The 23,687-nt window shown below is 51.3% G+C and overlaps 1 protein-coding gene across 1 annotated transcript; it reads left to right on the top strand.

Annotated features, from left to right (window-relative positions):
• The first annotated feature begins 410 nt into the window (after window positions 1–410).
• Window positions 411–23,277, top strand: TTC25 (tetratricopeptide repeat domain 25). Its single transcript, XM_035027112.1, has 12 exons — window positions 411–653; window positions 2,665–2,796; window positions 3,033–3,183; window positions 3,858–3,919; window positions 4,221–4,386; window positions 5,715–5,939; window positions 6,102–6,309; window positions 13,298–13,384; window positions 14,821–15,017; window positions 18,488–18,588; window positions 21,136–21,220; window positions 22,571–23,277. Exons 1-12 carry the CDS (start codon window positions 540–542, stop codon window positions 23,131–23,133), a joined length of 2,091 nt encoding a protein of 696 aa, XP_034883003.1. The 5' UTR covers window positions 411–539; the 3' UTR covers window positions 23,134–23,277.
• The last annotated feature ends 410 nt before the right edge of the window (window positions 23,278–23,687 follow it).

Genomic DNA, 23,687 nt, shown 5'->3' on the forward strand with positions numbered 1-23,687 from the left:
GAATGGGGAAAGCCGTCAGGAGAGGCCTCGATCAGAGCCTACCACAAGCAAGTGCTCAATAAATGTGTTAAGTTAAGGTCGAACCCAACGATGTCTTCCACGAAATCCCTTGCAAATCCTCAAGTCCTGAATGTGGCGGTACACGGTGCACATATCCTTGCCACGTATGCCTTATCTCTATTGGGAATTCTGCCCCCAATCCTCTTCCAACGTTCCTGGCTGTAAATTCTGGACACGGGGCACGGCTCTCGGGAGACAACCGACGGAGCGCGCAACAGCACAATACGGTCCAGCGCAGCTTCTCGGAAGGCACCGGCCACGCGCCGATCACGCCCTCGGCCACGCGCCGCTGGGCCGGCGCATGCGCACGCTTGCGGCGGATGTACCGCGGACTCCCGCCCCGAGGGAGCGAGGGGAGGGGCCGGAAGCAACTCTACGCTTCCCGGTTGCTAAGAGACGGGGCTTCCACAAGCCAGACCGAGGTTCTCCCGCTTCTTTTCCTCCCTTTTTCTGCTTCAGCGTCACCGAATCCGGCTACCATGTCGGACCCAGAAGCTGAGAGCTTGCGAAGCACCTTTCCCTCTTACATGGCGGAGGGCGAGCGGCTGTATCTGTGCGGAGAGTTCTCTAAAGCCGCCCATAGCTTCAGCAACGTGAGTTGGGCTCTGAACCTACCAGTCACCCATCACCACTTCTGATTGCTGATAACACTGAGGTCCCCGTGGTGCCTGGAGGACCCTTTTGTTTCTATTATTCATTTGTTCCTGATTGACGCACTACTGTCAACTTCTGTCACTGCCTCGCCATTTTCTACCATTTCCCACTTGCCTTCTGCCTGTTAGTAACCGTTCTCTACATTAACAGTGACTTCTTTTTTTACTGAAATGTGTGATTGGCCTCTTCCCACAGAGCAGCCTTAATTTCCCGTCATTGGCTGGGAAATGGGCTTGGAGGCTGCGTGCACAAGTGGTGAAATCTCAAGCACAGTTGCTCACAGAAGATGGCCAGTAAATAACATTATTATATATAATCTTAGTACCAATTGCTCAACCCCACCCTATGGGGATTGGGCGCTGTTTTAGGATATTAGGCACACTGCTGCTAAGTGCAGTACAGCCCTATGAGGGAGGTTCTGTTATTACTCCATTTTATAGATGAGGAAACTGATATAGAAGTTGAGTACATGGCGGAGATCACTGAACTGGCAAGAGAAGGTTTTCAAACCCAGGCACTCAGATTCCAGTGCTGAGGTGCTAACCACCATACATACTCCCTCACAAGTAAGCTAGTAGAGGTTCTTTTTTTAAAAAAGATTTATTTATTTATTTATTTTAGAGAAAGAGAGAGAGAGAGAGTGCACACAGGGGCTGGGGGTGGAGGAGGGGCAGAGGGAGAGACAGTCCCAAGCAGATTCCACCCTGAGTGTGGAGCCCCACTTGGGGCTCCATCTCAAGACCCTGAGATCACGATCTGAGCTGAAATCAAGGGTCGGTCGCTCAACCAACTACACCAACCCAGGTGCCCCCAGCTGTTAGATGTTCTTACCACAATTTCTTTTACAACGTATAGCCCACTTCTTTTTTTTTTTTTTTTAAGATTTTTTAATTTATTTGACACACAGAGAGAGACAGTGAGAGAGGGAACACAAGCAGGGGGAGTGGGAGAGGGAGAAGCAGGCTGTCCTCTGAGCAGGGAGCCCAATGAGGGGCTCGATCCCAGGACCCTGGGATCATGACCTCAGCCGAAGGGAGACACTTAACGACTGAGCCACCCAGGTGCCCCTCTTTTCCTATTTTAAAGAGTTATTTATTTACTTATTTTGAGGGAGAGAGAGAGAGTGCACACGTGCATGTGGGTGGGAGAGGGGCAGAGGGAGAGGGAGAAGCAGAAGGAGGGAAGCAGACTCCCGCTAAGCGCAGAGCTCTACCTGGGGCTTCATCTCTCAACCCCGAGATCATAACCTGAGCTGAAACCAAGGGGCAGGCGCCTAACTGACTGAGCCACCCCGGTGCCTCTCCAATGATGATTTCAAACAGAAGAGAGGACACAGGGAGCAGGAGAAATGTTCCATTCCCACTCTATTGCCCAAATCACAGTTTCAGTTTTGCTAGCATTTTCATCATGATCTCCTGAAATAGTGATTTGTTCATTTGTTCTCAGTAAGCTATGTAAAAAGAGAGAGCTAGGGGAATGGATGACTCAAGTTGCAGATGTCCTAAAACCTGTTTCATTAGGCTTCAGAATGCTTAGCCTCTGAAATGTATTTTGAGTGTTTGTTATACAGCCATTTGAGGTTTGTGGTTGAATTTGGTATGCACTAAAAATCTTAAGCTTCTATTGCCTGAGAAGACTGGAGGAATCCCAGACATTTGGGGGAAATTCAGTATATTATATCCACAGAGTGGTATATTCACACGTTTCCACCAATGGCTTTCACAATAGCTAGTGATTTGACCTCGTTCGAGATGAGCTACGTGCAGCCTATTAGTGGACTGAGCAAAGATCGATGTTGTGCTGCTTTTGGTTTGAAAAGATCCAGAGACCTGTTTGCTGGCCTGAGGAGTCCCCTTGAAATGCTGGCAGGACGGTTTGGGATGCTCTTTCTGGTCAGGCTTCTACCTTGTGCTGCCTGGTGCCTGTCAACCTGGGTGGTTCCTTTCTTAGGCTCTTCACCTTCAGAATGGAGATAAGAACTGCCTGGTTGCCCGATCCAAGTGCTTCCTGAAGATGGGAGAGCTGGAGAAGTCCCTGAAGGATGCTGAGGCTTCACTCCAGAGTGACCTGACTTTCTGCAAGGTGACTCAATCTGGCTTTCACCACTGCCATTGCCTGTCGCAGCCTCTGATGAGAAGAAGCTGAAGAACCAGCCAGACTGCCTAGGGTTTGATGCCTTTTTCTCTCCCTAGGTCACTTACCTAACTACCTGCCCCTGTATCCCAACCTTGATCCTCAACCCAGGACCCTCTGCTCCACAACACCTAAGTCCTATAAGGCCTTGTCTGCCACCTCAATTTGACTTCCTCTCATTTCAGGGGATTTTACAAAAGGCTGAGACCCTGTACACCATGGGAGACTTTGAGTTTGCCCTGGTGTTCTATCATCGAGGCTACAAGCTGCGGCCTGACCGAGAATTCAAAGTTGGAATTCAGAAAGCTCAGGAGGCCATCAACAACTCAGTGGGAAGTGAGTGACCATCGGACCTATGCCCTTATCCTGGGAGGCTCTTGGAATCTTTGGGCTTGGAGGTGCAATGAGTGAGCAGCTACACCAGGCCTGCAGGGAGTCTCATGCTTGGATTTGGTTGCTGCTGATTTTGTTGACGATTAGGAACTAATCTGTCTACCCAGAGGACCAGCCCCTGATCCACTGTGCTCAGCTCTGCAACTTCTGGTTCTCCTCTAAGCCAGATGCAAAAGCTATTCACATTAGGCCTGTCTTTGGCCTGGTTTCATAGGATAGAATGAGGTCCTGAGCCTAGCCTTCCCTAGTTCCTGGCTTCCTCTCTTACTATGAATGCACCAAGGACTGGCCTTACCCATTGGCTTAGTGGCAGGGGGATAAGGGAGGAGAGCAAGAGTTTGCCACTGTGGGTGGCAGAGTGATGGAGAGCTCTCCAAGTGCTCAGGGACTGCCTTTGGAAATCTGGCTGCCATGGCCTTGGGATATCAGGGGCTGCCTACCTGTAGGAGAGTGTTATTCCAAATATCCTGTACCATCAACCTGCTGAACTGGCTCAGAGACAGCTTTGCCACAACCTCTATCACCCTCTGCCAAAGGCAGAGATTTCTACATAAAAATATGTGATAGGTCATGCTTGAGGGCCTGGCACACCTGAGCCCCAGACTCTTTCCTTGCAGGTCCTTCTTCAATTAAGCTAGAGAACAAAGGGGACCTCTCCTTCTTAAGCAAGCAAGCTGAGGTAAGGGCCTTGGTTCTGATATCACATCCCTCCCAAGGAAGTGCCCACATGTGCTTGAGGTCTCGGTGGCCCTCTAACTTGGGGACAGTCAGCTCCTGCCCATCATGGGCAGCTGTGGGATTCTGCCCCAGCTCCAGAGGGGTCTTGGGAATCTAGCTGTTCCCAGACCAGACACACTCCATGGTTCTAGACCCACAGAAAGGTCTTGGAGGAGATGTCTGGGATCACAGACTCTGGGACCATGTCTGGGTACTCTGTGCTCCTTGTTGAAGCTCTATTGGGTATTGCTCCATCTTCCCAGAGTATGAAAGCCCAGCAGAAGCCTCATCCTGTGAGACAACTCTTACATCACCCCAAGAGGGAGTCCAAGCGGAAGGGCTCACTCAAGAGTGAGAAGATTGTCCGCCAGCTCCTGGGCGAGCTCTACGTGGATAAGGAGTATCTGGAGAAGCTCCTATTGGATGAAGGTTTCAGATACTTTGTTTGCAACAGGGAATTTGGGGCGAAGGAAATCTGGGACAGGTGCTTAATACATGAGCTGGAGACAGAGCCTGTCATGTAACATTAGCCTATGGACAGGATTTCCTAGTATTCCCATTTACAGATGAGAAAACTCAAGTGCAGAAAGATTAAGTAACTCACCAAAGGTTACACATCAGTAAACAGTGACATGGCTCTTGGGTTTGAATCTAGGATGTCCAATTTCAGAACCAGTGCCCTTAGCACTATGGTACCCCTGGGAGGGAACCCTAGAGATTGGGGTTCCTTTATCACTTAGGTCCCTGGAGGGGCATCCCCTGAGCCTTCAATTTGTAGAAAGGGCAAAGGAATCCAGCTGGGACATGCTAGAAGGGGAATCCTATGATACTAGTACTAGAATGTTCTGAAATCTCATCTGGTCTAATCCCTCCTTTTATAGATAAGGAAAGAGAGACTTTGAATGGGGAGCAACTTGTCCGAGATGACAAGCAAGTTCGTGGTGAAGTCGACCCCAGAGGCCGGCCTACTAACCTCCAGTCTAACGCTCTACCTACTATACTGTGCTGGCAGTGGCAGGAAGTAGGGCAGAGCCTTGAAATGAAATGGGAGGGTGGGAGGATTGCCGTTAGCTGATAAGCCTAAGCAGGATTCATCCTTGAATCAAATGCCTTTTCTCCAGAGCTGCCTTCCTGAGGTTATGTGCAGGGCTCCCTGCAGGTCTGTGTCTCAGGAGCATCTTCCCTGCTGGCACTTCTCTGTCTGGGGCCTGAACACTTTCCTCCAGAGGAGCTTCTGTGGAGGAAGGGGTGGCCTGAAAATTACCCCACAAGGCCTTGCAGTTTTGCTCCCAGCTCTAACCTGTGGTCAGGCAGGCGGGCAGAACTTGGGCACACTCTTCCAGCTCCCTGCTGGCCCTGGCCCACTTGGCACCTGGGGAATCCCTTGGCACTGGCAACCAGGGCCAGGCTGTGCATTCATACTCAGTCTTCTCAGCGGACACAACCTGAAATCAGGGGGCCCGAGGGCTGCGGTCCTTTCAGGCAGCTATCTGCCAGTGGCCCCCTCGGCTAGTTCCTTGTATCCTTGCCATAAAAGGCCTGTGCATGAACTTCTACACCATGGCAGCACCTGAAAGAGGGGCTCTGGCCTCACCTGGGTCCACACAGAGCCACCCTGCTACCTATGTGCTCTTGCTTTTCCCAGCTCAAAGCAGAGCTCCCCACAGGGGACCCCACAGCAGGAATCCCCAGCCAACAGGAGGTGGCTCCCTTAGACGCCGGTTCTAGATGGTTTCTCCTCACACCATTCTTCCCAGACCTGATCAAAGGCACCATTAAGCATGGCCTGACCGTGGAGGACCTCATCATGACAGGCATCAACTACCTGGACACCCGCAGTAACTTCTGGAGGCAGCAGAAGCCCATCTATGCCAGGGAGCGGGACCGGAAGCTGATGCAAGAGAAATGGCTACGGGACCGCAAGCGCCGTCCCTCACAGACAGCCCATTACATCCTCAAGAGCCTCGAGGACATCGACATGTGTGAGTGGTGTTCTCGGAAGGGCAAGGCCTTGGCCAGGTGGTGGGAGAGCACCAGAGGGGCCTGAGGTTTCGGGCCTGTGGATCGTATCTGGGGGGAGGCGGGTTCTCCCATCAGCCTGAGGAGACTGCTCCCACCTCCCTGTCCCCTGTTTCCCTTCCTAGTGCTGAGCAGTGGCAGTGCTGATGGCAGCCTTCAGAAAGCTGAGAAAGTGCTGAAGAAAGTGCTGGAATGGAACAAAGAGGAGGTGCCCAACAAGGACGAGCTGGTTGGAAACTTGTACAGCTGCATAGGGAATGCCCAGATTGAGCTGGGGCAGATGGTCGCAGCCCTGCAGAGCCACAGAAAGGACTTGGAGATTGCCAAGGAATAGTGAGTGCCCAGGGAAGGCTGAGCGGCTGGGGCCCGTGGGCCTACGGATGAGCAGGGTGGGGGCTGCATACCAGCCTTTTTCCGGGGCTGCTGGTGGGTGAGCTCCCAGGACCGACGCTAAGAGGCAGACCTAGACTGTCAGCTTTTTTGCCCCAAAGAGGAAGGCAGTGGCCCAAAACGCCAAAAAGCTCCCAGACATTGGATTCTGAGGGGATAGGTCTATACTTAAATTATCTCAACCAAGCACAGGTCAACCACAGACCCACCAGTGGCTGCTAGCCTCGGGGAGCAGATACAAGGGTCCTCTCCCTGCAGATGTAAAACAAAAAGTGACATAGCTAAGAATGGTAATTGTGGGAAGTGTCACGAAGGACATGTACAGGACACAGTGCTATGAGAAGTATACTCCAGGAGGATTTCATTGGGCATTGGGGAACACAGTCTGTGGGAGAGCCCTTAAGCAGGCAGGAGGAAGCTCAAAGCCAGAGAGCATAGAGTATTGCCAGGGGAAGAGTGGCCAAGGGGAAGTCAGACCAAATGGCAGCGGTCAGATCAAGCCCGGCCTCGGATACTATGCTGCTGACCGAGAAGATGGGGCTCCGGAGTCGGACTGATCTGGCCTTCGGAATTGTACCCCGCAGCTGCTGGACTTTGGGCAAGGCACTTCACCTCTCCCAGCCAGGTCTCTTCCATCCGGTGTGCATAACAGTAGCCTCTTCCTGAGAGGGCAGAAGGGAGAGGACAGGCCGAAATCCAGGCAAAGATCTCAGGACAGTGCCGGGTTATCCATAATAATACGAATACCCACTATCCGCTCTTCCCCAGACTCGAGGACCCCTCTAAAAGGTACCATCACTTTCTGGGCCTCCTGCTTCTAACCTTTGGAGTCCTCCACGACTTTCTCCTGCTCACTTTCCACTTGCCCCACAATCCGAACCTCTCCTTACCTCCCATCATCCTATTTCCACTCACAGGTCAGGTCTTGGCTCTCCCTGCCTCCAGCTGTTCCCATGCACCACCTCCTGAGACCTGCGTTTTATCCAGCAGCTCTTCCCCAGCTGACACACAGGCCTTGGCCCCTCGTTGCCTGCAGGTTAAAATCATGCCTTCACCTGGCACCTTCACCTTCAAGGCCTCCTCTGAACGCGCTTCCACACAGCCCTCCCATGTCACTCCTCCATTTGGGTCAAACTGTATTTCTTTTTCTTTTTTAAGATTTTTTTTTTTTTTTTATGGGATGCCTGGGTGGCTCAGTCATTAAGTGTCTGCCTTCGGCTCAGGTCATGATCCCAGGGTCCTGGGATCGAGCCCCGCATCGGGCTCCCTGCTCAGTGGGAAGCCTGCTTCTCCCTCTGACCCTCCCCCTGCTTGCATTACCTCTTTTGCTCTCTCTCTCTCTCAAATAAAAAAAATAAATGATCTTTTAAAAAATAAGATTTTATTTATCTAAGAGAGAGAGAGAAAGCATGAGTTTGGGGGAGGAGAAGGGAAAGGAAAGGGAGGGGGAAAGAATCTCAAGCAGACTCCACACTGAGTGCAGAGCCTGATATGGGGCTCAGTCTCACAACCCCAAGATCATGACCTAAGCTGAAATCAAGAGTCAGACGCTTAACAGACTGAGCCACCCAGGCGCCCTCAAACCGTGTTTCTTAACCCCCACCCCACCGCCCTGCTCCTGCCCTCTCCTCACTCACCTGAGCCCCATGTGCTATTCATTCCCAGTTCATTTCTCACTGGCATTTGCCATGCTGAGCAGAAGTATCTCGTATTGGCCATTCTGGAACTAGAAAACAAGCGACAGCTTTGGAGACAAAGCTGACTTTGATTCCTGGCTTTGATACTCAGAAGCTGTGTGGATTTTATTAAGTTGCTTGTCTTCTCAGTTTGCTCATCTCTAATGAAGGTATATTAATACTGATTCATAGAGATTATGAGGATTAAATAAGATATGTATGCACAGTACCATGGATCCAACCATCTCCCGTGCCCTAAAGACTCACTTATAATCTTAACTTCTCAGCAGACCTCCCTCATGAGCCCCAGGCCTGCATATCCAACTGATTCCAAGGCATTTCCATTTGGATGTCCCACAGGAACCCCAAATTTAACATGTCCTAAGTGGAATCCCTTATCTTCCTCCCAAACCTCTTGCTCCAGGGTTCCCTATCTGTGAGGATGGCACTATTACTGGCCACTCAGTCCCCAAGAAGGAGCCTGGGCAGCTTCCCAGACCCCTCCCTCCCTGCTCACGCCCAGCCAGCCTACATGTTGTCTGGGCCTCCTCCTTCCTGTCTCCATGGTGCTTTTCTGTTTCCCTCCCACAGCTCAGTCCAGACCCTTCTCACTTCTGCCTAATTCCTCCTACCTGGGTTTCCTGCCACCCAGCTGGCCCTCCTGTGCAGAAAAGTCCAGTGGTAGGACTGGGATAAAGTTCCAGCTCCCAGTTCTTTTCAGCTCGGGCTGCCCTTCCTGACCTGACTTCTCCTGGCCCCAGTGGACCCAATTCTGTCCAGGCCATTAGGCATCCTGTGCCCCCGCCAACACCTTGTGGCTCTGTTCCTGCAGCCCCTAGACAGGACTCCCTTCTCTTTCTTCATCAACTCCCCCCTTCCCGTCCTTCACAATTGTAAATATGTCTCCCTTCAGGAAAGTTCCAAGTGTCCCCCGGTGATTTAGAAATCCCCGTCCCCTTGGTGCTCCCTCTCTACACTCTATGTGGATCCTGGCTCCCCTGTTAGACTTTGGATTTTGGAAGGGACTATCTTATATCACTTTCTCTTCCCAGGACCTTCCGCGTAGTGGGCATATGATAAATGCATGCCAAGTGGCTAAATAAACAGAGGTGTTCCTTAGAGAATGTTAGTCCCTTTTTACCACCCACAAACGGGCCTCAGGTCTTGTTTGTTCAGGTACTCCCTCATCCTAATCAGCCATGCCCCCCATCAGCCTCCCACCTCCAAAGCCTGCTAGCCCTCAAGGCACAGATCAAACCCCAGTTTGTCTCAGCAGCGTCTCCAGTGGCCCCTGCCCTCATTTTTTCCTCCAGATACTCTAGATGATTTGATTGCATGCTTTCTCATTGCTATTGTTACTTCTTATTACATAGTATTATGAATAAATTAACATACTACAACTTATCCATTCATTCATCACACTATAACAGAGCGCCCGCTCTAGAAGGGGGGTCCATCAGACATGCTGTCAGAACAGTGGGTGCACAGTATGGCCGTTGGCCCAAGGAGAGAGGCAGGGGGGAGCACTGCTGGGAGCTGAGGGGGTTTCAGAAACGACAGGTCAGCCAAGTGGACGAGGGGGAGGGAGAAGGGCACCCTAGGCAGAGAGAAGTGGCAGGGATGGGAGATGCAGGGCAAGCGGCAAGACCTGTGGGGAGTGGCAGTCTGGGTCCCATGCTGGGGAGGACTGAGGACAGAGGAGGAGTCTGGTTTTACACAAGTACTAGTGTTAGTGTTGTACTTGGTCTGGAACTCTGGGACACTGAGAGCAGAACTTGGAAGACTCTCCCTACCTCCACCTCCCAGCACCACACTCCGCTCATTTACCTGGGGCCATGTTGACATGTGTCCTTCTGGCCCCTTTTCAATGTATTTACCTACATATTTATATACATATGCACATACCTAGGATTCTTTTTTTAAAAAAATTTTTATTCTTATGTTAATCCCCATACATTACATCATTAGTTTTAGATGTAGTGTTCCATGATTCATTGTTTGTGCATAACACCCAGTGCTCCATGCAGAACGTGCCCTCCTCAATACCCATCACCAGGCTAACCCATCCTCCCACCCCCCTCCCCTCTAGAACCCTCAGTTTGTTTTTCAGAGTCCATCGTCTCTCATGGTTCGTCTACCCCTCCGATTTCCCCCCCTTCATTCTTCCCCTCCTGCTATCTTCTTCTTCTTCTTTTTCTTAACATATATTGCATTATTTGTTTCGGAGGTACAGATCTGAGATTCAACAGTCTTGCATAATTCACAGTGCTTACCAGAGCACATACTCTCCCCAGTGTCTATCAGCCAGTCACCCCATCCCTCCCACCCCACCCCCCACTCCAGCAACCCTCAGTTTGTTTCCTGAGATTAAGAATTCCTCATATCAGTGAGGTCATATGATACATGTCTTTCTCTGTTTGACTTATTTCGCTCAGCATAATACCCTCCAGTTCCATCCACGTCGTTGCAAATGGCAAGATCTCACTCCTTTTGATGGCTGCATAATATTCCATTCATACCTAGGATTTTTTTTTTTAAAGATTTTATTTATTTATTTGACAGAGAAAGACACAGTGAGAGAGGGAACACAAACGGGGAGTGGGAGAGGGAGAAGCAGACTCCCCGCCGAGGAGGGAGCCTGATGCAGGACTCGATCCCGGGACTCCAGGATCATGACCTGAGCCGAAGGCAGTTGCTTAACCAACTGAGCCACCCAGGCACCCCATACCTAGGATTCTTAAAAGCAATTTACTTTTATGATTTTTAAGAAGCATATCTCTTGAAAGGGTCTCACTCTTTAAATGGCTCCAGAGAAAAAAAATTTCAGCGTGCATAGTAATTTCTTTAGCTACATCCCTGTGGGACACTCAGGCTGTTCCCCTTTTACCATCAAGCACAGCAACATTTGCGTGCGTGTTTCTGTGGGAAGAGGGCTGGCTTGATGAGATGTGCATGTTTGAAAGGCAGGTTCGGCCACGGTGGGGGGAGAATGAGTCCAAGGAGCAAAGTTTCATGGGACATAGTAGCCCTCTGGATGGCAGGGTCTTGAGGGATGAGGAGGAGGGAGAGAGTGGGAGGAGATGCTGGGGGCGGGGGTGGAGCATTGGGGGACAGTTTTCTTCTTTTCTTTTTTGGGGAAGAATTTTTTAACAGATCAGTGTTCATGTGGTGGTAATGGTAAAGGACCGAAATAAGTGAGCAAATTGTCGTTTTCTTTATGAAAATATCTTAATCTCATGGGCACGTGGGTGGCTCAGTTGGTTAAGCGTCTGCCTTTGGCTCAGGTCATGATCTCAGGGTCCTGGGATCGAGCCCCGCATCAGGCTCCCTGCTTAGCAGGGCGTCTGCTTCTCCCTCTCCCTCTGCCACCCCCCTGCTCGTGCTCTCTCCTCTCTCTCTCTCTCAAATAAATAAATAAAATCTTTAAAAGAAAAAAAAGAAAATACCTTAATCTCTTTTCTGTTGTTACAGAAATACTGTAAACAATTTAAACAATATGGATAAATGGGTAGTTTCCCTCATGCTCTTGTTTCCCTTGGATAATCATTGTTAATAGCTAGACCTACATCCTCTCTACTTTTAAAAGTGCCCATTTTGGGGAGTGCCTGCCTGGCTCAGTGGAGCACACAACTCTTGATCTTAGGGTTGTGAGTTCGAGCCCCACATTGGGGGTAGAGATTGCTTGAAAATAAATTCTATAAAGAAATGCCCCCTTTTTATTCCTTCACTTCTTTTTTGGTGAGTTAAAACAAGTTCATTTTTTTAAAAAGAGTTTATTTATTCATTTGAGAGAGAGAGAGCGAGCGAGCAAGAGGGGGTAGGAAGAGGGAAAAGGGCAGAGAGAGAGACAGAGAATCCCAGGCAGACTCCGCACTAGCGCGGAGCTTGATGCGGGGCTCAGACTCACAACCCTGAGATCATGACCTGAGCCGAAACGAAGAGTCAGACGCTTAACTGCCTGCGCCACCCAGAGGCCCCACATTCATTCTTTTGTAGTTCTGAAGGTTAGACGTCTGAAGGCATTCTCACTGGGCCAGAACCAAGGTGTTGGCAAGGCCGTCTTCCCTCCACAGGCTCCGGGGAGAATCTGTTTCCAGCCTTTTCCACCTTCTAGACTCGTACTCGGTGCACTGCGTGCCTCCTGTGTGGCCCCTTCCTCCATTGTCAGGCCAGGAACACAGCATCGTGCCTCGGGGCTGCATATTTATTTTTAGCACAAACGGGGCAACAGTCATAGTATACACTCCTGGAATCTGACTTTTTAACTTCATGTGTCAGGGACTTTTTTTATACACAAAAATTGTCAGTGCCGGGGCCCCGGTGTAGGTTGTTTCTAATGATTATTATTCTTGTCACATTATCTTCTCCAGATAAATTCCTAGAAGGGGAATTGTTGCATCAAAGGGACATGTGTATAAACTCTTGAGTGATTGCTCTCTGGAAAGGTTCCCATGGCGTTCATTCATGCCACAGGGCATGAGAGGACCTACGTACCACAGCCATGCCTCCTGGGCATCATCCCTCCAACCGGACTGGACACCCAGTCCCTGAGCCATGATGCTGTGTTCCTGGCCTGACAATGGGCCTCTGTCTGCTTCTCTTCAATTACCACAGTGCTGAGAATGGCCAATTTCTTTTCCTTTCTTCCTTTCTCTCTTTCTTTTTTTTTTAAGTAGGCTCCACACCTGACATGGAGCCCAACATGGGGTTTGAACTCATGACCCTGAGATCAAGACCTGAGCTGAGGGACACCTGGGTGGCTCAGTTGGTTAAGCGTCTGACTCTTGGTTCTGGCTCAGGTCATGATCTCATGTGTTATGGGATTGAGCCCCGTGTCTGGCTCCTCGCTCAGCGGGGAGTCTGCTTGAAAGGTTCTCTGCCTCTGTCCCTCCCCGCCCCAAGTAAATAAATAAATCTTTTTTTAAAAATTTATTTATTTGAGAGAGAAAGAGAGAGCACAAGCAGGGGCGCAGGGAGGGGCAGAGGGAGAGGGAGAAGCAGACTCCCCACTGAGCAGGAAGCTCGATGCGGGGCTTGATCCTAGGAACCTGGGATCATGACCTGAGCAGAAGGTCAGGCTTCTGCTTAACCAACTGAGCCACCCAGGCACCCCAATAAATAAATCTTAAAAAAAACAACAACACAAAAAGACCTGAGCTGAGATCAAGACTTGCACGCTTAACCAACTGAGCCACCCAGGTGCCCCTAGGATGGCCAATTTCTAGTGAACAACAAATCCTGCTTCTTCCCCACAGTGACCTTCCTGATGCTAAGTCAAGAGCCCTTGACAACATTGGCAGGGTTTTTGCCAGAGTTGGGAAATTCCAGCAAGCCATTGACACGTGAGTAACCCCAGACTGCCCCTTCCCCACCCTAGGGCCAGGACTTCCCACCCTCACACCGGACTCCCAGCCTGGGGCCCGGATGACAGGAAAGAGGCATCAGAAAATCTGAGTTTGGCTCCTGGCTCTGCCAAGTGACCATGGGCTAGCCACTTTGTCAACTCTGAGGCTCATCTGTTAAGTTGATTGACTAGAATCAGCATCTGCTCACAAGTTCCCAGTGACAGGAATCTCCTGGAGCACAGGTACATGAATTGCTGGGGTCTCTGCCCTGAAATTCTGATTCTATAGGTCTGGGTTGGAGCCCAGGAACCTGGGTTTTTTTTTTGTTGTTGTTGTTTTGTTTTAAGATTTTATTTATTTATTTGAGAGAGAGGAGCTTGAGCACAAGTGGAGGGAGGAGTAGAGGGAGAGGGAGAAGCAGACTCCCCGCTGAGCAGGGAGCCCAACAACACAGGACTCCATCCCAGGAGTCTGGATCCAATTAGACTCATTTGCCGGGACCCTTCTGCTCCACATCTCTTGGTTTCCTGAATGACCCCTGGTGTCTATGTGCCAAAAGACATAAGAGTTTGAGAGTTCACCCACCCGTTTGTATCTTTTTATAAGAAAATGTTTTGTAGGGGCGCCTGGGTGGCTCAGGTCATGGTCCCAGCGTTCTGGGATCAAGCCTCCCATCAGGTTCCCTACTCAGTGGGGAGTCTGCTTCTCCCTCTGCCCGTCCCTGTGTTCATGCTTTCTCTCTCTCTCTCTCTCAAATAAATAAAAAAAAATCTTTCAAAAAGAATGTTTTGTAGTAAATTTGTGCTTATTGTTAAAATATTAATTTGGGAAATGCAGAAGAGTAGCAGGAAAATTGTCTTTCCTCCCAAAGATGATGACTAGGTCTAATCCTAATCTTCCTTTATTGATATCTCATTTTTTTTTTATTATTCTAATCTTTTCTGTGTGGATTTTGTCTTCTATATACTTAATGATACTCCTCAATGTTATTTTTATGTTATTTGAAATGCAAGTTTACAAACATGATTTTCAGTTGTATCAGTTCTATCTGTAAATGTACCAAAATAGCTTTGGCCGTTTTAAAATATCTTCATGCTGGGGCGCCTGGGTGGCTCAGTTGGTTAAGCAACTGCCTTTGGCTCAGGTCATGATCCTGGAGTCCCGGGATCGAGTCCCGCATCGGGCTCCCCGCTCAGCGGGGAGTCTGCTTCTCTCTCTGACCCTCCTCTCTCTCATGCTCTCTCTCTCTCTCTCAATAAAATAAAATATCTTTAAAAAATAAAAAAATTAAAAAATAAAATATCTTCATGCTTACTGGTTACACCCCTGAGTCCGACAGAACTGGTAGTTGGAGAACGAGTTCTGCTCAGCCTCCTATGGCTGAGTATAGGGTTTGAGTGGAAAGAACTGACCCTGGTTCTTCACATTCCCAGGTGGGAGGAGAAGATCCCTCTGGCAAAAACCACCCTGGAGAAGACCTGGTTGTTCCACGAGATCGGCCGCTGCTACTTGGAGCTGGATCAGGCCTGGCAGGCCCAGCATTACGGTGAGAAGTCCCAGCAGTGTGCTGAGGAAGAAGGGGACATCGAGTGGCAGCTGAATGCCAGCGTTCTGGTGGCTCAGGCACAAGGTATGGGCATGGAGAGAAGACCACCCGAGCTGCCAGGCCAGGGCTGGGGACCTTTGGCATCCCAGTGTGTCCCTGGCCAGATGAATGTGGACTCTGAGAGTGGAGGACAAAGCCCTCCCTTTTGACCAGCGTGTGGTAAGTGCCTTCTTTAAGCTAAGCTCAGTGAGAGTGTGGGGCACCCCCGAAGCTCCCACTGAGGAGCTCAGCTGCAGATCAGCCCAGCATCGTGTCATCATCAAAACAGCACCACTTCTTCTGGCCTTGGTACCCTTTGAGTGTGCATTCTTGCACTTAATCACCATGTGAGCCAATAACGAAGGCATTGTCCTCCTTTCACAGATGGGGAAACTGAGGCACTGCATGGTTCAGCTGACTGCCCCAGGTCCCACGAGAGACGTTTTCAGAGTGATGGAGATGTTCTTTTTTTTTTTTTTTTAAAGATTTTATTTATTTATTTGACAGAGAGAGAGCATAAGCGGGGAGAGTGGGTGAGGGAGAAGCAGGCTCCCTGCAGAGCAGGGAGTCCAATGTGGGGTTCAATCTCAGGAGCCTGGGATGATGACCTGAGCCGGAGGCAGATGCTTAACCAATTGAGCCACCCAGGTGCTTGATGGAGATGTTCTAAAACTGCATTGTGGAGATCATTGTACAATTCCATAAAGTTACTGAAAGTCATTGAACTGTATACCCACAAATAGTGCATTTTATAATATCTAAATTACGCCTCAATAAAGTTGTAAAAAATAACCCAGCAAGGGGCATGGGTGAGCAAGAATAGATGAAACAGGGTTGGTGGTATTTTGATAATTGTTGAAGCTGGGTGATGAGTCATAGGGGCTCACTGTACTCCATCTACATTTGTATATATTTGAAATATTTCATAATACAAAGTTAGAAAGGAAATGGCTGGAGGTCACAGGTTAGTAAGCAATGAGGCTGGGACTAAGCCTTGTCCCCTGCCCCCTGGGGGTGCAGTGGACCCCCAGTGAGGGAGGTGATGTGGCAGGGGCTGTGGTCAAGGGCATCATCATTTTTAAAAAATATTTTATTTATTTATTTGACACAGAGAGAGAGAGAGAGAGAGTACAAGCAGGGAGAGTAGCAGAGGGAGAGGGAGAAGCAGGCTCTCCACTGGAGCAGGGAGCCCGACATGGGACTCAATCCCAGGGCCCTGGGATCATGACCTGAGCTGAAGGCAGACGCTCAACGGACTGAGCCACCTAGGTGCCCCAAGGGCATCATCATTCATTATTCTTTTTTTTTTTTTTAAAGATTTTATTTATTTATTTGAGAGGGAGAGAATGAGAGAGAGCACGAGAGGGAAGAGGGCAGAGGGAGAAGCAGACCCCCTGCCGAGCAGGGAGCCCGATGTGGGACTCGATCCTGGGACTCCAGGATCATGACCTGAGCCAAAGGTAGTCGCTTAACCAACTGAGCCACCCAGGCGCCCCATCATTCATTATTCTTAACACAAATATTTTCTTGGCACCTTCGAGGCACCAAGCGGGGTATACAGCAGGGATAACCATTGATAACCATGTCCTGCCTTCATGTCTGAGGAAGTCACTTTGAAGCAGAAACCTTAAGGATGAGAGGGCACCAACTATTCTAAAAGCTGAGGACAGGACTTTCCAGCCAAAGGAACAGCATGTAGAAGGTGGGGAGGAGTTTAGCGGATTTAAGAAGCTGAGGGAGACCAGTGTCAGCTGGACCCCTGGGGGCCCAGGAGGTCTGGATGGGGGAGGGTGCTGAGGGGTCAGATCCGCAGGGCCTTATGGCCTCATTACAAATCAGAGATTCTTCCTTAAAAGCACAGGTAGAGACAACTACTGGAAGCTTTAAACTGGGGGAAGGCATGAGTACTGGAGCTTTTCCTAGAACTCTTTCCTGTTCTCAGGAGGGCATAGTATAAGCTGAAGGGAAAATGCGATGTACCCCTCAAGGGTCGATGTCCTCAGTCTACTCCTTTTTTTTTTTTAAAGATTTATTTATTGGGGCATCTGGGTGGTGCAGTCAGTTAAGCGTCCGACTCTTGGTTTCAGCTCAGGTCCTAATCTCAGGGGCGTGAAGCGGAGCCCCATGTCCAGCTCTGCGCTCAGCATGAAATCTGCTAAAGTTTCTCTCTCCCTCTGCCTCTGCCCCTTCCTGCTGTGCGCGTGCATTCGCTATAAAATCAATCAATCAATCAATCTTTAAAAAAGAGAGACATTTATTTATTTATTATAGAGGGGGCGGGGAGAAACTTAGCAGATTCCATGCTGAGTGCGGAGCCAGACACAGGGCTCGATGTCACGCCCCTAAGGTCAGGAGCTGAGCTGAAACCAAGAGTCAGACGCTTAACCGACTGCACCATCCAGGCGCCCTCCTCAGTCAACTCTTGAGGACTTACTTGGCCCCGAGGGCCCCTGGAGAGCCAGCCAGTCATGGCTGCTCTCAGTTTCCCCACTCTGGGATGGAAAAATCAAACGCAGCCGCCTGGAGCCACTGGGTTTTAGAGGCCGCACAGCCTCGCAGGCAGAGCTTGGGCTCTGGGTCCTCCTGGCTCAGAAACCTTGGGCGGTCAGTCAGTCAGGCAACAGTGAGATCCCAGGTGCAGCACTAACCAGCTGGGTAAGTGAGCTCAGACAGCAGCCGCTTCCTCTTGGGGTTCAGACTGTTCCCATGTGGGGGCTGGACTCCAGCTGCTGGCCCATGAGTCACAGCCAACCCTTTGATATCTCTGTTGGTGTTCACAACATGTTAGGGCAATTGAATGAACAATTTTAAAATATGGGTTTCCAGGGGTGCCTGGGTGGCTCAGTCGTTAAGCGTCTGCCTTCAGCTCAGGTCATGATCCCAGGGTCTTGGGGTCGAGCCCTGCGTCGGGCTCCCTGCTCCGTGGGAAGCCTGCTTCTCCCTCTCCCACTCCCCCTGCTTGTGTTCCCTCTCTCTCTGTCAAATAAATAAATAAAATCTTTAAAAAAAAAAAAAAAAGAAAAAAAAATATGGGTTTCCAGGGGCGCCTGGGTGGCTCAGTCGGTTAAGAATCCAACTCTTTTTCTTAGCTCAGGCTTGAGCTCAGGGTTGTGAGTTGAAGCCCTGATACTGGGCTCCACACATGTGGAGCCTACTTAAAAAAAAAAAAAATATATATATATGGATTTCCACTTCTGGAACAATCGTATGTTGGGGCAAGATGGAATTGTCCCCCTGCCCTGGAGACACAGGATGTGTGCACAGGCCCTACCCCAGACCCTTCTTTCCTCTCTGACCTCTCTGAATGGCCTGCTATCCAAGACTCAGGTTCCTAGGTGCTGGTCCTTAGTGGTGAGCTGGCCCAGGAATGCGATGGAAAGTGTGGTGATGGGCAGCTCAGTGACGCTGCCTGAGGCCTGGGGCTTCTAACTGACCCTGGGAGGGGCCAGGCAGCCACATTGTCCAACACGCAGTGTCACGATCTACCTGTGCTATGCCCCCTTTCTGCTCTCCAGTCAAGCTGAGAGACTTTGAGTCGGCCGTGAGCAACTTTGAGAAGGCCCTAGAGAGAGCGAAGCTGGTCCACAACAACGAGGCGCAGCAGGCCATCATCAGCGTGAGCTGCCCACCCCCTGGGCCCTGGCTGCGGGGAGGGCGTGGGTGGGTCCTCAACCTCTCAGCCAGCCAGAGCCCGGGGATTTATTACCCACCAAATGCAGGCCACATTCTAGGTGGGGTAGTGGCTTTCAAACGCTCGCTGATGCTCTCAGTTTATACAGCAATCCAATATACCTATTTTTATTTGAAATAAACAATAGGAACGAAAGTTTAACAAAGCAGATTTACCTTTACTATGTATGCTATTTCCTATTATATTCTCCTTTTTCCTTTTGCTAAAGTTTCCATTTCCTTTTCTTTTGTTTAATGCTGGTTGAAACTTTGACTGATTTTAGGGCTTGCCTTTTGGAAAATGCTGCCTCCTCCAGGAGACAAGAAATACGGTGTGACTGCCTCACTCACACGCCTAGGGAGGCGCCACACTGCTCAGCCAGGCAGCCCGCCACATGCCGCCAGTTAGACTCAAATGAATTAAAAGTAAATCAAATTTAAAATTCAGTTTCTCAGTCACACAGCCACATTTCAAGTGCTCAATAGCCGCATGTGGCTTGTGGGTTCCAGAGAATGTAAGATCGAGAGGATTGTCATGGTGGCAGAAATTTCTGTTGGATAGTGCAGGCGTAGACCATAAGGGTCAGGAGGCAGAGACCAGAGGCGAAGCCAGAGGAGGCCTGCAGGTGCTTCAGACTTGCCACCACCCCCGGAGCCGCTCCAGGCAGATGTCCCCCCTCAATAGGGTCAGTGCCCTGACCTCAAAGATGCCCAGGCAGTTTGCAGGAGTCCCCTGGCCTCCCCACCTCCCCCCCCCCCCCCCCCACTGCCCCACGTTGAAATTCCAGAGCTTCCTACCCCAGTAAGCATCTACTGGCATGAATTAAGCAGGGCCCTTGTCCTTGGGGAGCTGGCCCCTGTGGTTAAGAGAAGCCAGACATAGTAATGAGGGGGCACCACGAGGGGCATGGCCTCGGGGACCAGACTGAAGGTTCAGCAGGTACTCGGGAAAGGGAGCAGGGACCCTGGGAAGTGGCAGCCAAGGATGCTCCGGTTGGAGGTGGGCCTCCTGCTAGGGGCTTCGAAAGACCACAGAAGGGTTCGGCTAGGCTGAGAAGGGGCAAGAGCACTGAAGGAACTGGAGGCCGTGGGCACTGAGGGGTCTGTGGGAGGCAGAAAAGAGCCCCTGGGCCTGGATGCGAGGGCTGGCTCACAATGGCAGAAGGAGTAGGGCCAAAGGACCCCAGACAGTCGGTGGACCAGCTGGGACTTGAAGGGCTGGGAATAGCAGAGGAGCGACCTGATCTACTCGGATTTTTAGGGTGTGAGCTCATGGTTTGTGAGGACCCTGGTGAGGCCACCCCTTTCCTGTCATGGTGGGGAAGTCGCCCCCGAGAGATTCCACCATTGGCAGTCTGTGCTCTCCCGTCACCTGTCCCAGGGCGGCTTAGGCCTGCCACACTGCTGTCTTCTTCCTCTGTAGAGGGGTTAGCTCCCCAAACGTGCACCTTGCCCTCCAGAGGAAGAGTGTTCCTTCCCTGAAGCCCTGTTGCTGCCCCTCCACCCGCACGCACCGTCTCTCACCCTTAATGCCCTTCTGCAGGGTCACTCTGCAGCCGGAGAGGGACAGCTCCACAGTTCAACCCAGTAAATAGTTGCTGGCCATGGGCTGACTCTGAGCTGCCCAGTCCAAAGGGGACAGCTGTGGTCCTGGCCCGTAGGAAGCTTGCTGTCAGTGGGAAGGTTAAAACAAAAACCCCTTGTTCCTGACCAGGGCGACAGGGATGAGGGGACCCAGGGTGAGAGCGCCCCACTGGATGAGACAGGGTTGGGTTTTCCCATCAAGGGGGGTCTGGGGTCGCCTTGAAGCCTGGGCAGAGTTTTGAAAATGAGAGGCAAAGAGAGAAGGCCCCACGGCCTTGGTGACCCCTCGTGAGACCAGGTCCCCGCCACCTCACCCTCCCGGACCGGCAGCTCCGGGCAGGAAGATCAACACTCCATAAGCACGTCCAGGCCCCTTGCTCTCTGTGGATGGTTCCTGAGTGCTTACTGCAGCTCTGCCTGGAACTACATACGCACAGGCTGAGCCCCAGGCCGCCAGGGAACCTGTAGACATGCCGGGAGCCCCTCTCAAGACAGGCCAGCGCCCCAGTCCCACCCGGCAGTGCGCTTCCAAATCCCCTCCATGGCTTGCTGCCTTGCTGAGTGCTTAGGGGCTTCACTGTCTCTATATTGGCTGGAGCCAAAAGAAGCTTCTGGTAAAGAGGTCAAAATGAGCAGAAAAGAGACAACTCTGAAATACATACCGAAGCCCAAGGAGCTGAAGTCCGAGTTACCTGCAGTCATGTATCTCCTCCCACTTAGTGTGGCTAATTCCGGGTCCGTAAGTCTAAATTAACCCCGGGCAGGAGTCTGTGCAGAAGCCCAGGGAAAATGGAGGGCGGCAAGGCTGGTGCAGAGTCCTGCCTTCTGGAGTTGGGGCTCGGGTGATGAAAGGGAAGGTGTGGGTGCCAACAAGGGCTAAGAGAGGTCACCAGCTCCTCTCCACCCACAGGCCTTGGATGATGCCAACAAGGGTATCATCGAAGAGCTGAAGAAAACAGACTACAGGGAGACGCTGAGAGAAAAGAGAGAGAGAGGTGAGTGCCAGGAGGTAGCGCCGGGGTCCCCGTCTGCGCTCTCCAGCAGCTCTTCCAGTCCCGGGGTTGGGTTCCCTGGGGCAGGAGAAGGAGGTCCAGCCTGTGCCCACTGCCCTGAGAGCCCACTTCTGTATTTCTCCATCTCCAGGTATTAGTTAAGCACTCGTCATGCGCTGGGAAAGTGTGGGATTTGGGAGAGACAGAGGTTCGGCCCCTGCCCCAGAAGAGCCCACAGCCCAGGGGCAAAGCCAGGAGATTTGAGCTGTCAGCAGAGGGGCTCCTGCCTGCGTGCGGGAAGCAGCAGGAGCAAAGACGCGGGGGCAGGGGGGGGGTGCCACAGGATGACAGTTCTACTCAGCTTCTGCCCGCCCCGCTGTGGTCTATCACCCTGGCAGCGCGGCGGTGACCCCTCCGGGCACCCAGGCACAGGGGGAGATCGGGTGTGAGGTTTCTGGGTGCCCCAGCAGCCAGATGACAGCCCTTTATTATGCAGCGCCTGCCATGTGGTGGCTGGGTCTCCTCAGGAGGGCATCTGCCTCTGCTCCCACAGGCCCTTAGAGCTGCTCTCGGGAGCCACCGGGGCAAGAGAAGCTCCCAGCGGCCTCCCATCCCCTTGGCAGGCTACGTGCCGGGGTGGCCCTGCGGACCACGGCAGCTGCCGGGCACTTCGCCCCCGGACCGGCAGGCGGCAGCATTGCCCAGGTCTTCACGGCCACGCGGCGGCCTCTTCCCTGCTAGGAACCTCGGGCCAGCAGGCATCTTAGAGACCAGGGGCTTCCAGGAAAAGAGTATGGGGGAGACTCAGGAGGGCACTGTGACTTTTCTCTGTAGCTCATAAAAACATGGAGCAAGCGTCCTTTTGATCATAAAAATAGCTCCCCAGCTGAACTTCCTGCTAACAGTCTGCTCATATTTTGATAGGGAACCTCCCAGTAAATGATGAATGTGCTTCCCAGGGACAAAGAATAATGCAGAATGAGGATGCTGGAGAAAAGAACCTGTGTTATTTCTCGTAGGGAAAGAGAGTGTGCTCTGAGAGCAGACTGTCCTGGGTTCAAATTCTGGCCCTGCCATTTATTTACTGGCAGCGCGACCACTGGCTGTGATTTCTCCGTCATCAGTCTCAGGTCCTTTGACGACGAACTCCAGTCACTGACACTATGCCATGAATTCCATGACAACTGCGTGACATCACCTCTGCAGCCTGCCAGATGCCTGGAACAGGGCTGGTGCTCAGGAAACAGTGACCCGCTGTCTCTCAGAAGCACAGGCCCCCAGGGGCTGAGGTGCCCCCAGGCCCAGAGATGGACAAACTTTTACTTTTCTTCCCTCCTTTCTCTTGTTTTTCAGAAGAGGCCGCTGAATTGGAAACCTTGAGAGCGGCGGCGGCAGGGAAGGAGAAGGAAAGCACGAGAAGAGGGAGAGACGAGCCCGAGAAGGTGATGAAGCACTGGGAGCGAGAGACAGCTGACAGTGAGAAAGAGACAGAAGATGAGTTGTCTCAGGAAACTCTGAGGGTCACAGCGAGTGGACAAGAAGAAAACAGGCAGAGAGAAGTAGGGGAAGCCAGCTCCTTCAGAACAGGGCTGGAAGCCACAGGGCAAGACTCAGGAGATGTTGCCAAGAGAGTGTCCAGAGACCTGGGCACAGAAAGCGAAGGAGAGGAGGACGGGAAACCGTTAGAAGTGGGCAGAATGGAATCAAGAGAAATTTACAGGAGGCCTTCAGAGCTGGACCAGAAACCCTCAGCAGAATTAAGCAGAAGGGAATCGGAAGGACTGGAGAGTCAAGTTTCAGAAGACAACAGAAGAGAGTCAGAAGAAATAAGGAAAACAGAACTGGGAGAAACAGCAGAAGTGACAAAGGCAGAAAATGGTGAAAACGTGGAAGAAGGTGAAAAAGAAGATGAATGAAGCAGCAGGCATCAGGACCAGGGGCCTCGGGGATCTTATTCAACTGGACTTAAAATTTCAGGCTGAGATATTTCTTTCATAGGAGAACACGTGGACTGGGCTCCTCCACAGGTCGCCTCTGCCTCTTTCTGTTACTGTTTTCCTTTCAATAGATACCTTTCACTCTTACAAATCCCGAGTCTGTCATTTTGCCTCCCTGCTCACCCACAAGAGCCTTAGAGAATGAGGACCCGACTCGGGGTACCACTCTCCAAGCAGAACGCTGACCTTACCCTGGCCAGGTGACAAACACAGACTCCAAGCAAGGCCTGATCCAGAGTGTGATCAAGGTGGGAAATGTGCTCCTCTGCCCGGGGCCTGTCCAGGGACCTCATGGAAGAAATGATAGGGGTGCTAAGCAGAAAGCATTTCAGGATGGTGAAGAAACAGGTGAGCTCCAAGGGACCAGGCTAGCTTAAAGGGGAAGAAAAGGAAAGGCCTGGGAGTAGAGGTACGTCTGGGCAGCCACTGGCCGTGGGTTCATCTTACTGAGTGCCTGCTATGGGCAGGGCACT

This window comes from Mirounga leonina, unplaced genomic scaffold (assembly GCF_011800145.1).
Source record: "Mirounga leonina isolate KUSES-001 unplaced genomic scaffold, KU_Mleo_1.0 Mir_200, whole genome shotgun sequence".
NCBI classification, from domain to species: domain Eukaryota; kingdom Metazoa; phylum Chordata; class Mammalia; order Carnivora; family Phocidae; genus Mirounga; species Mirounga leonina.

Coding starts and splice junctions, on each gene's coding strand:
- TTC25 (XM_035027112.1), top strand. CDS start 540: ATGTCGGACCCAGAAGCTGAGAGCTTGCGAAGCACCTTTCCCTCTTAC. Junction 2,797..3,032: donor GTGACCTGACTTTCTGCAAG/GTGACTCAATCT, acceptor CTCTCATTTCAG/GGGATTTTACAAAAGGCTGA. Junction 18,589..21,135: donor CGCAGCAGGCCATCATCAGC/GTGAGCTGCCCA, acceptor CTCCACCCACAG/GCCTTGGATGATGCCAACAA.